This window comes from Propithecus coquereli, unplaced genomic scaffold, assembly GCF_000956105.1.
Source record: "Propithecus coquereli isolate 6110/MARCELLA unplaced genomic scaffold, Pcoq_1.0 Scaffold77, whole genome shotgun sequence".
NCBI lineage: Eukaryota > Metazoa > Chordata > Mammalia > Primates > Indriidae > Propithecus > Propithecus coquereli.
Window position 1 is genome coordinate 5,933,312 of NW_012153840.1, and position 13,380 is coordinate 5,946,691.

The following is a 13,380-nucleotide window of genomic DNA, read 5'->3' on the forward strand; positions in this document are numbered from 1 at the left end:
AGGCATGTGCCACCATGCCCGGCTAATTTTTTCTATATATTTTTAGTTGTCCCGATTAATTTCTTTCTATTTTTAGTAGAGACGGGGTCTTGCTCTTACTCAGGCTGGTCTCGAACTCCTGAGCTCAAACAATCTGCCTGCCTCGGCCTCCCAGAGTGCTAGGATTACAGGCGTGAGCCACCGCACCCGGCCTCTTTCTTTTTTTTTTTTGAGACAGGGTCTCACTTTCTTGCCCAGGCTGGAGTACAGTGACCTTATCATAGCTCAATGCAACCTCAAACTCCTGGGCTCAAGGGATTCTCCTGCCTCAGCCTCCCAAGTAGCTGGGACTACAGGCACACGCTACGATGCCCAATAATAAGTTTTCCGTTTTTTGTAGAGACGGTGTCTCTACAAAACTGATCTCAAACTCCTGGCCTCAAGCAATCCTCCCTCCTTACCCTCCCAAAGTGCCAGAATTATAGGTGTGAGCCACCACGCCCAGCCTAGTATGTTCCAGTTTTTATGGATCCCTAGCAACATGCAGAATGGTAACTATTACGCACATTACTTCTGGAGAACATTTAAATACGTGGATTTTACTTCAAGTGTAAATTCAACTGGCCATAACTCCTCAGCCAGGTTTATTTTTTGCTTCATGTTTTAGGAGGGCAGATTCTTTGTTTTTAACTTTGATTTCATCTTTTATTATAAAAGTAATCCAAATTCCCGAGAAAACTTAGAAACATTCCCAGATTTTAACCTCCTGACCTCTCCATTCTGATAGCCTCTGTTTTACGAAGTTTCTCTTCCCAGGTTTCATTCAATTCAGCAATGATCTTCTCCGATTCCTAGGGAAGGAAGCACACAGTTAAAGTGGCAAGAGTCTTATAATCTAACATACCACGTCTAGGAAGGAAAGCAAAATCAGATTATGCCCTTTGAGGATCAAAGGCAGAATCTAATGTGATGAGGTTTTTTTTTTTTTTAATATATAAGGTAAGAATCATAAAGACTAGGCCTAAAATTAAACTAGCCCCAGACATATAAATCCTCCAAGTTGTCATAAAAATACCTAACAGTGAGTCTGCATGTATGTGTGTGTACAAAGAGGAAGGGTAATATTAATATCTCGAAACGCGAGATGCTTTTTCTGACAACACTTCTATAAAAGAATAAAGTCCCCAAAGAGATTCACTGCTCTTATTTTACCATAATTTCACCGTAACACAGTACCCTCTTAAACACAACACAATAGCCAACATAAAAAGGTTTATTACTAAACCTCATCTGAAAGCACATAGCTACCGAAGTGACAATTTTACCAATCACTTGCTCTTTATTATATAAATATAATAACTAAAACATGCTTCCGTTCTGAAGGAGCTCACCATATTGGGGAGAGAGAGCAGTAACTGACGATTTATTCATTTAATAATTATATATATAACCCCTTATATATCAAGCCCTGTTCTAGGCATCCAGGGATATGGCAGGGAACAAAATCCCTGCCTTCATGAGACTTACATTCCAGGAGGGCAAACAAAATAATCAATTTTAATCAATAAGTACTTTGAAGAAAAATAAAGCAAGGAAGGCAAAGAATGCAGGGGGAAGGGTAGGTGAAGGAGCAATCTGAAGTGAAGCTGTCAGGACAGGCCTCACTGACCAGGTTATATGTGAGCGGGGACAAAGGAAGAACAGGGCCTGCCTTGTGCGTATGTGGGGTAATAGGTAGGAAAGTGCCTGGAATTTTCCAGGAAAAATCATGTTGCCAGAGCAGCATGTTTGAGGATTGAGGCAAGAGATAACAGAATAGTGTGCAAAGTGCTTAGAACTCGAGTATTCACAGGTCTCTGGAAGGTGAGTTGGGAGTGAGTGATGCCCAGACAGAGGAATGAAGGATAAGCAGGAACTGACTAGGCAAAGAATGAAGAGTAAAGGAATACCAAAAGGGGAACGAGCTTATGCAAAAGCAGGATAAAATGCTGGTCATGAATCAGAAATTCAGATAATGATGATGATGAAATGATTGCAGTGATGGTGACAGTGATTAACGAGGAAAAGTATTACAGTTCACAAAATAGTTCACTGCATGATTTACATAATAGGTCAGGCCAGGCGTGGTGGCTCACACCTGTAATCCCAGCGCTTTGGGAGGCCAAGGCAGGATGATCACTTGAGGCCAGGAGTTCAAGACCAGTCTGGGCAACACAGTGAGAAAAAAATAAATAAATAGCATTACAAAATTAAAAAAAAAAAAATTAGCTAGGTGTGGTGGTGCACACCTGGAATCTTAGCTACTTGTGAGGCTGAAGCAAGAAGATTGCTTGAGCCCAGGAGTTTGAGGCTGCAGTGAGCTATGATTGGCGCCACTTCACTCCCACCTGGGTGACAGAGTGAGACCCTGTCCCTAAAAAGCCAGATCATTTTAAGAAGCCTCTGTGATCCCCACACATAATTATATACATAGAAAGAACTTGCTGGGTGAAGTAGCTCACACCTGTAATCCTAGCACTTTAAGAGGCTAAGGCAAGAGGACTGCTTGAGGCCAGGAGTTCAAGACCAACCTGGACAACACAGCAAGACCCCGTACATATAAAAATTAGCTGGGCATGGTAATATGTGCCTGTAGTCCCAGCTACTCAGGTGGCTGAAACAGGAGGATCACTTAGGCCCAGGAGTTTGAGGTTACAGTAAGCTATAATCATGACACTATACTCCAACCTGGGTGACAAAAAAAAAAAGGCAGAGAGAAAGAAAAAAAAAGGGAAAGAACTTGTGAGAAGTATAAAACAATAAACCCCAACATGTCTGGTGTTTGGTTTCCTGGAACTCTTAGGCTTCCAGAATAATACCATATTGGATGTTACCTCAAAACAAAAAAATATACCAAAGACAAGGGAGCATGTAAAAAAGCCAAGAGTAAAGACTCAAGGCATCAGCTGCAAAGCAAAGAAGTACAGGAGTCAGGAGAAACAAATATGAGAGCGTGATTTAAAAAAAAAAAGAAAAGAACAACTACCACAAAAGCTAGACAAAGAGCAAAACAGATAAAAGTTAGAAAGAGCATGGGCAACAGTAACATTTATATAAAGGCAGCCACGTAGGAGGTACTCTTTCAGAAAAGAGCAGAGCCAGTTACAAAGTGGGAGAAGCTAGAACAAGCCTATGGTAGGGGCGGGGAAGGTAAGAAGAAAAAAAAAACCACCTAAATTGGCTCTCATTAACCCTCAGCACACACAGGCTGAAAGGCTAAAACAGCTCCCCGAATGGCACTGCTACACAGTGCTCAGTAGGGATGATTACCAGGCAGTGCACAGCCACTCCACAGCTAAGCGGGGAACCAACGAGCCATGCTGGAGGGACTGCAACCGAGACTAACCCATACACCTACGGCAAGGAGAGAGAAGGCCAGGAAAGGAGGTGTGCCTGGTACCAAGTAGTCAATAGTATATATCTATCTATACAAAGCACCAGAAAAGTTATGCAACAACTAACAGAGTGGTGTTAAACGCTTCTGCATATGACTTTAAATGGGCAAATATAAGACAAGCTGACACCATAACCTATGAGATTTTAAGACTTATTACAGATAGCTGGGTAGAAATCTTTATAATCTCAAAGGGAAGACTTTGAAAACAAACAACAGGACAATAGGAGACACCTGACCAAACCAAAGCACCTAGACCAGAACTTATGGTGTGGCCCACAAACTACTTACGTTGTTTATGGAATACAAACTAATGCATGAGGTATTTTTAAAATATTTTTTCCTGTGTGAAAAAGAGAAAAAATATAAATATTTTTTCCTGGTTGATTACCTTCAGAAAAAGATAATTTCAGAGCAGAGGTTTATCTTGCCATACTAAAGCTATCCTATTTTGAGGCAACCATAGAACTCACCCTAAGAGACCAAAGTTACTGTCTAGGAATCTTTCCTACCATTTTGCTGCCAACTCTAATACGACCTCTCTAATTTTACTAACCACCTGAAGGGTAAATCAGAACATGATCTCTTTCTAGAAAAGAGATTTAACGAGTACTCTGAGTGAGGTACAACTTGTAATTTTATTACATCTCCAAGTTGCAATCTTTGTGTTGTCTAGAAAGCTATTTTTTAAAAATTTGAGGAAAGGTTAGAGAAAATAGTAACTGAGTGCCATACCAACAAAACTTCAGTGCTGGGAAAAGCATGGGAAACCATCCTACAGATGAGGAAACTGAGGACCAAAGAAGCTAAGTGATTAACCTGAGGCCACACTACAACCTGAGCCAGGTCTAGAGCTGAGTTTCCTGATTTCCTGAGTTTCCTGATTCTTACTATTCCTTCTTCACATAAGAACAGAATCAATAGGCTTTCAAGTAAATATTCTATGAAACAGCTCACACAAAAGTAAGAAAAAGTGAAGGATAATCTGTTCAAGCCTGAATAACAAACTTAGTATAAGTAAAACAGAGAAGCCAATAGGAAGCCAGCATTCAGTTACAGCTCATCAACTTATTCTGCAGGCAGACACGGCACACTGGTGTCCAGGGCTGCCCATAACCCACTCTACGAGTAAGATGAAATTGAAATGGGGATTCACAGTTCTGAAATGAGAAGTTGAGGAGATAAATCTTTAATCTTCCTTCCTGCAGAACTACATTTGAAAAAAAAGTCCCAAAACAGAGGGATATCAGGAACTTTTTTTTAAGATCTAAGGAATGGGCTCAAGTGTCATTCGCTCTTTGGTCTCACATCGTGCATGTCTGCAACTCTAGCTACTTGTACAGCACCGGTTAACAAATTGTGTTCATACAGCTAAATAATTTAATCTCTCCTTAATGATTCAGTTAAGGAAGCAGAGAAACCCACAGGGTGAGTCAGAATTATTTCCATGAAAAACATTACAATTTAAGTTGTGATACTTAAGAGGTTAAACACTACACAGAACATTCTTCAAAACCACCAGATTGCCAAGGTTTTACTGTACTGAACACAGCATGCTTTACAAGAGTTCCAAGTGTGGGGCCCTCAGGCCGCTCAGCACAGCATTTGCCCTTGCCTGCTTCTGCAATGGATATTTATAGGCCAAGTCTAAGCAATGGCACTCACAGTACTGACTTTGACACCACAGCCACGATGCAGTGACTACAGCTACAAACCTTATAGGACAGGAAGTCAAGTCAACGATACATACATTTCAACTCAGTTTGAACTGTGACTTAAAACTGAAGCAATTATTTATCACTCACTTTTGCCAGAGAGGTTTGTGGACAGGTAAAGATATTTATGATGGGGTAACTGGGGTGTTTTGCATATGGAAATTGGCTATTCAATGAACAAAGCAGCAGCAACACTGTGTAAAAGTAGTATCCTACCAACTGATCTTTTCTTAAGTCAAAAATAAAGAGAAGCAAAGGGGAATAAAATATTAGGAAAATGAATTCACGTCCTTTATTGTTGTCTTCCATTACAGTATTTTTCTCCTGCACTGTCATGCCTTAGGATCCCAGCTCCTGGACATTCTCAAGCATTTCTATCGTACAACCACTGCCCTAACACTGTGGATACAAAATGTTATCTGCCTGCAGCATTAAAATGCAGGTCTGCCCTAATAGAATTCTCACCATTCACAAAATAAGAGCAGAACAAAGGCACTCCTGCTTCAGTGAACTACCGTGCTGCTTTAAAAACTCAAGGCAGCACAAAACTGTAAAGAGTCTATTTTCTTTCTAGAGGAAGCTAGAGAAAATAAAAGATTTCATTTACGTTTCTGTAAAGAAGAATTAAAACAGAGGAACTTATTTTCTGATTAAAACAGTAAGTTTTATTTTAGTAGGAAGTAGGGAAGTTGAGGGAGAGTTCCCTGAATAATGACAACGTTATTCCCTAGAAACTATTTGGAAGACACTGAGTGACCTAATTCTTAAAGAGTCTGGTTAATGCCTTGACTCCTAACATTTGACATTATTTTCAGTTGGTCCCATTTGCCAGTTAGGGAGAAATTTCTCCTTTACACCACACCAAGATGAATGTCAAAGGAAAGGGTAATCTCATTTGTGCACTAAAGCTTTAATAAACAAATATCGATAGTAAGATTCAAAATCCCGAAGAAAAAGAATACTTTCTATTAAATACTCAACAAGTGGGATGTTTCACTTCTCATTTCCAGGGAACTCCCTATCTCCCACCCTGACTCTAAATAGATTGCTGCATAGCAACATGGTCACTGACAACTATTGTGAGAAAATGTGTGAATGAAACCTTAACCACACACCTTCACTAAGGTCTTTAGTAACATTTCCAAGTCAATTTTACCAACAGTAAAAATTACCCTGCAGCTTGCAATATTTAACAGAAAAATGTCTCCCTCTTTTCTTCATCAGGTGTTGCAGAACTTCACCCACTTTCTAACATGTTCTGAAGAAAGAAATAAGATAATTTTTCCTCTTTCTAAAGCACAGTATTTTTGGAGTAAAATACTAAGGGAAAAGATAGGCTTATTAAGAAAGAAAAAGCAGAAGCCCATTCTACAGAAGCCCATATAAAATCTTTTCAGCCTTGCCAGAAAATCAAAATGAAAGCACCTGACATCTCCAATTATCAAGTTTAATTCACTTGCAGTGGTGAAGAGGTTCAGCAAGCTTTTCAACGATTGCATTTGTCAAAGTATGTCACTGTTCTCAATCGTCTTTCAATGAGCAGCAGATGAGACGGATACTGAGCGAACATGGAGAGGAACACGGGCTGGCTGCATGGCTACACCTTCCCAGATCCTTAAAAGGTGTCTTTGGCCAGGCACAGTGGCTCATGACTACAATCCTAGCGACTCCAGAGGCTGAGGCAGAAGGATTGCTTCATTTGAGCCCAGGAGTTCGAAACTGCAGTGACCTATTATTGCGCCACTGCACTCCAGCCTGAGTGACAGTGTAAGACCCTGTCTCTTAAAAAAAAAAAGTGTCTTTGCCTTCCTTGTGTCTCTTACCCTGGCACTCTTGAATACAAAGGCCAAGAGGTATGGGTCAAACTATCATCCTGGAGATGACAAGCAGGGGAATAAAAAACATTTGCTTCAAAGCATATGATGCTGTCGCAGTCATCTGATGGATGGTGGGATTCCTGCACAACTTGTCTCAGCACCACAGGCAACAACTGTCTACTCAATGTAGTCATTGAGGGGGAAGGGAAGAAGTTATGGGTGAAAAGGCTTTGCTGCTCATAACTTTCATATTCATGGAAAGAGACAAGACAGAACCTGGCAGAGCCAGCAACAGCAAAGCTGGGTGCCACAGGCAGGGGGATCTGCATATATGCAGCACTATGGCCCGGGGACCCCATGTGCACCAGCACAGGAAACTGCTCTTCCTATACAGTAATCATAGGGTGTCAAGGTATTCTGTGAACTTCCAGAAGATATAATTTAATGTGTATCTGTATAAACCTGGTATAGTTCAAATGTTCGAACTTTCTTTTAGTTGTATATGTAATTTACTAACAGAAGCATGGCCCTATAAAGAATCCCATCTTCATCTACCCAAAAGAGCACAAAACATTCTACGATAAGGACATCTGCACCCAAATGTTTATGGCAGCACAATTCACTATTGCATGAATGTGGAAACAACCCAAGTGCCCGTCAATCCATGAGTGGATTATCAAAATTTGGTATATGTATACAATGGAATATTACTCAATCATAAGAAACGACAGTGATCTAGCACCTCTTACACTTTCCTGGATTAAACTTAAGCCCATTATCCAAAATGGGGCACCACAAGAGCAGCACAACGGGATCCATTTGTACTCACCATCAAATTGGTATTAACTAATCAACACATAAATGCACATATCAGAACAACATCTATTGGATGTTGGGGAAGGAGGAGGGTGGCGGGAGGAGGGGGTAGGAGGGAGGAGGAGACGGGTATTTGTATACACAAGGAGTGCAATGCGCACTACCCGAAGGATGGACATATTTGAAACACGGACTTGGCGGGGGGCAACCAAGGGCAACACACGTAACCTAAACATCTGTACCCCCATAATATACTGAAATAAAAAAAAAAAAATTAAAAAAAAAAAAAAAGAATCCCATCTTCAAATGAAGCCAAATGTTTCTAACTAATTATTTCCAACTATATTTCTAGCTAAACATTTCACTGTGACTTATAAACTACCCCAGAATTAACACACATATCTATTAATCAGTTACTCTGCATGGCCAACCTATGACCTGTCCATGCATCCCTCCCATCTAGGCCTGGTCATGTCAGACTCAAGCATTCTGGTGAAAACAAATCAATTAACTTACAAAGTAGAAAATTTCTTTTTCAGTACACCCGTAAGAGTTAGGAAGTTCTCCATATGTTGAGCCAAAATCTCAGTGATTTTAATCCTAGTTCTGCCTTGTGGAGCTATATAGAATACCTTGCATTCAGTCTGAACTATTACTTACCTTTAGACGTTCAATGGCTTCCTCTCCTCCAGGTGTAGACATGATCCTCTCCTGAATACTGGTCACAGACGTCAAGCCCACTTGACTACTGAGTGAGCAGGAAGATGGGGATGAAGTGAGGGACCCCATGGATGCTGTGGAAAAATGGCCAGGGCGTTGATTCTCAGAGGCTAGCAAGTACCTATGCTTATTGTTCTGAAAATCTTTCAGATCTGGGAGATAGAAAAAAGGGAAGGCAGAAAAAGTGGGAAAGAGGGAAAGGAGCAGAGGAAGAAAAAAAGACAGGAAGGAACATCGGTGTAAGAAAGGACAGCATTGAAGCGCCAAGACAAAGACACACTATAATACAAAGACAGATTATAATTGTTTTAGATGGCAGTTCTAAAACATGTCTCTGTAATAATGGTATCCTAGAGGTTAAGAGTCATTTCTGCATTGAGAAAATTAAAAATTCCAATACAGGTTAACATTCTATCTGGTAGGAGATAACTGGAGCCTTACAGGATGTTGCTTAGGCAGTCTCCCTAAACAGCCAAACTACATTCCTTCTATTCTTTCTTTTTTCTTGAGACAGGGTCTCACTCTGTTTCCTGGGCTAGAATACAGTGGCTCATTGCAACCTCAAACTCCTGGGCTCAAGTGATCCTCCTGCCTCAGCCTCCACAGCAGCTGGGACTATAGGTGCGCGCCACCACACCCAGCTAATTTTTCTATTTTCTGTAGAGATGGAGGTCTCACTATGCTGCTCAGGCTGGACTTAACTCCTGGCCTCAAGTGATTCTCCCACTTCAGCCTCCCAAAGTGCAAGGATTACAGGCGTGAGCCACTGCACCCAGCTATGTTCCTTCTATTCTTTCTATTGTTCCAAGTCTACAATGCCTTCAGATTTACACTACTCTTAAATTCCAGTAGTTTGTAATAGTAAGGGAAAAACAATGATCATTTATTTATCAATAATAATCTATATCAGCCTGGCCCAGTGTTCTATGAAATTCAGCAAAAATTTCCAAGAAAATGTTAGAGCTAAAACAAAAATCTGAGCACTCAGTAGTGTCCTTTGTGTAACAACATTTCAATATGCTAAGAGGATTTTTAAAATATGCCTTAAATAAAAAGGAGAGGTAATTGTAGAAATGACAGGAATTTTGTGCAAGTCCTGGTTAAGAGATTAGGACCAACTGATTGCCTCAAGGGGGAAGAACTAGCAAATTAATGAGTTTTAGTGTAGTTTCCATTCATTTACAGAGCAAGCAAAAAATAAATCTGATTATTTGCTAATTTAAGTAAGGCCCTTACTTTGCCTAACAGTACAATCATGGGTCACTGGTAAGCCAATTTCTTAGTATGAAATTCAAGTTTTGGGGACATATTTTCATTTACTGTAACTTTTACTTTTAAACTATATTGGTAAAAAAGCCACAAACAACAAATTAATGAATTTACTGTTTGTACTTTCATTAGTCATCCTTCTTAAATAGATGCCTGTGGTATTGGTGCATTTCAATTTTAAAATCAGCTCATTTTTAAATTTGAGAATATCTGTATTGCTTAAAATTCATATCAAAACTAAGTAAGTTTTCCTTAAAGGAGCTGAGTCAATATAAACAGCTGGAGAAAATATTATTAATTCTCTCTGGGTCTACTCATCTCTAATATTTAATGGAAGCCAGGGTTTGAAGCCCCTTAAAACCAGTGGTTGCTTTGAGACAGTTTGAAAACCACCATCTGCAAATACAGAACATAGAGAAACAAGCAAAGAGGTATGTTTTAAAAAGGGAATAGAAACTGGTGCAAAAAGTTAACCACCAGGTAACAGCAGCAGGTGGGAAAGACCAGGATGGATGGAGTTTAAAAGGTCCCACGGACACATGCAAACCCTAGAAGGAATTAAGAGAAGTAGATCAAAATGGAAATTGAGAAGAAGTCAAGGCTGCTTTTCTTCACAGATACAGAATTAAAACTTGGTCATGCATGGTTTTTTAGGAAATGCTACAGCTGCTCAAAAAAGAGGTAGGCAACAAACTTGTAGGAGCACCTTGAGCACAATAAGCAAGAACAAGAAGGAATCTTTTCCACACCAGTATTGTTCAGCTTTGGAAATCTCAGACAGAGCTGTTCCAGTCCAAGAGTCATTTCTGTATTAATACATTGTAATGCCTTCAAGGCCTAACCTTCTAACAACAGCCAGGCCTATATTTGGTTTCTCCTACGTATTTCCTCACTGTCTACTAAGCCTTGTTACATGCCTTTCTGTAAAAATAAACAAATCAATAAGAATCTAAAAATTAACCTTGAAATCAAGATTCATTTCTTTTAAGATAACAATTCCTTGATGAATTACCTTAAAAGGGTAAGAAATTATTACCTCATCAACTTAATGAGATATAGGGAGAGAATAATGAGGTTCACACGATCTTTTATAAACTCTCCTCATTTCAAGCACATTTTAGACACTTAAGTTTTAAAAAAATTTAATTAGTAATTTCTGAAAAGGGGGAAAAATGTTTATCCAACGATCAAGTAAGCTGAGGCCCAAGATATGAATAAAATCAACTTAGCATAAGCACAGGTGAGTGTCAGCCCAACATTTGCAGAGCTCCTCATTCACAATTTGGCCAACTCAATTGTTTTTCATTATGTATACAAAGCCTCAGATTTACAACGCTAATTAAAAAGGATTTTTATATTAAATAATCAGACCCTGAAGGGAGCAATTCAAGAGGGAGAAAAACAAGTGTTAGTGTAATAATGATTAAAAGCAAGGGCTCCGAATCACAACATCCAACCCAACCACATATTATAGACACTGTGGGATCTCAGACAAACAAATCACCCAGGCTATTGGTAAAATAAGCATAATGGAACTTTTAAGTCATTAACAATATTAAAAGAGATAATATATTCAAGGTGCCTAAAACAGGGCCTGGCACATCATAAACACTCAATAAATGTTAGTTGTTATCATTGCTATCATCATCATCTATGATTTGGGATATAATTTAATCATCACATAGGGGGAAAACTGAAGAGCAGAAGCAACAAGAGATTCTTAAGCCTCTCAACTTCACTTAAGCCATTAACAGAAATTCAGCAAAGATGGCATTGCTAAATGAAGAAGGGCAAAAATAGGATAATTTCTGATTCTACACTTTGCTCTGTCTGGGATTTCCCTGTTAGGATTGCTAGCATGCAAAGCTCATTTTAAGGCTGATCCAGCAGAGGCAAGTTAGCAAGTCAGAGTACTGGAAATAACCAATACACGAAATACACACATTTGCCTCCACTTCCAGAGTAATCATCGATCAACGGATCAACTGAAGGTAAGCAGGAGGGAAAATACAAGAAGGGTCAAAGTTTAGGTTCAGCAGTGACACAAAGAGGGAACAGAGCAGTATTCGGCATTTGGGAAGATAAAAAAGTTAACGTTTAGAATATATTATCATTTTTATAAAACTGTATTCATATAAACTCAGCCTCTAATTAGTAAGAACTAAGCCAGAAGAGGCTTTGAAAATTTTATTAGAATTTCAAGGAATATAATATTACTTTTACACTCAAAAAATAAAAATGTCATTTATTAAACAAATCCATATTCTACCATATTCTATTCTATTTGAAAAATCTCTTAAACTCACTTAAGAGAACTTCTGATTAAGCCATTATATAGGCAGATTACTGAGATTTTTAAAAGATGTATTTTAAGACAACATTGTAAAACAATACTCTACAGAAGTCTAATTCCTGAACTTGATAGAAATTGGGTCTATGGCCAATGGCCATACCACCCTGAACATGCCCGATCTCGTCTGATATTGGAAGCTAAGCAGGGTTCGGCCTGGCTAGTACTTGGATGGGATAAATTAGAGTCTTCCCCTTCATATATTCATAGGGAGCAGGGGACAGTCAATAATTTTACAGGAGGAGGAATCTTATCTGAAAGTAGACTTGAATGGGAGGTTTCTTACACATCTATTACTGCCATTACACTAATTCAGAGTAACCCATAAAACAAAACCCTCAGGTAACATTTTAATGATGTGATTAATTTCTTAGTGATAATAAGTTTAACATTACAAATAAACTTCATTGCTGATCTAAAACAGAATTCTAATAAAAATATAAGTGGTGACATATTCATGTTTTAGAAACTCATTTCATGAGTTTAAATGGATAGCCTGGTATATACTACATAAAGGAATCCAGAGATCACTTTCATTGGATTTTTAAAGGAAAAAAAAAATTTTTCCACTACTATGTAGCTTCATCAAGTCCCTTAAAGTTTATTTCAAATGTAAGAACGCTGAAGAAAAGATTAGATTTTGTTGATCCTTAATTCACTTACTATCAATAATATCTCCCAGCCCCTGAGCACGAAGAAGGTCCTTGAGCCGTGTCACCTCCTCCTTTAATTCACGAACCAGTTTGGCATTGGGGTCCTCATTGATAACAGCATTGCATTTAATTTGCTTTGCACGATCTGCATATCTAGATCCAAAAAGAAAATTCATTTCTCAAATGTTCTACTTCTCATAAATAACATACTATTATTTCTAAATCAAACATCCTGAGTATTTACACATTTTACGAGCCTTGATAAAATAATACACTTGTATAAACCTTTATAGTACCTTATAAAGATGAGCAAAAAGGCTCAGATGAATTTAAGTGATTTGCCCACAACCACAATGGAAATAAATACCAGAGAAAGGATTCAAACCCGATTTGTCAGACTACAGAGTGTTTCTTCCATTATATCAAGTGTCTTTAATGGAAGGAGGATAGAGAGTTCCAGATTAAAGTAATGGAACTTATGCAGATATAAAAATATTAATATTCTTTTAGTGAACATTCTGTTGCTAATTTTTTAATGCTACATGTACCTAGAATTTTATTACTTCTTATGACTTCAGCATTTCTATAATGACAAATACCACAAGGATACACTTCTTTTTTTTTTTTT

The 13,380-nt window shown here is 38.7% G+C and overlaps 1 protein-coding gene across 1 annotated transcript in view; it reads right to left on the reverse strand.

Moving 5' to 3' along the window:
• The window catches only part of KIF1B (kinesin family member 1B), a 169,925-nt gene that overhangs the window by 77,973 nt on the left and 78,572 nt on the right, over positions 1–13,380 (reverse strand). The window contains exons 11-13 of the mRNA XM_012662500.1: positions 12,763–12,930; positions 8,421–8,554; positions 751–830 (exon numbers count right to left, since the gene is read on the reverse strand). Coding sequence (XP_012517954.1) covers positions 751–830; positions 8,421–8,554; positions 12,763–12,930 — 382 coding nt within the window. The remainder of the gene's footprint in view (positions 1–750; positions 831–8,420; positions 8,555–12,762; positions 12,931–13,380) is intronic.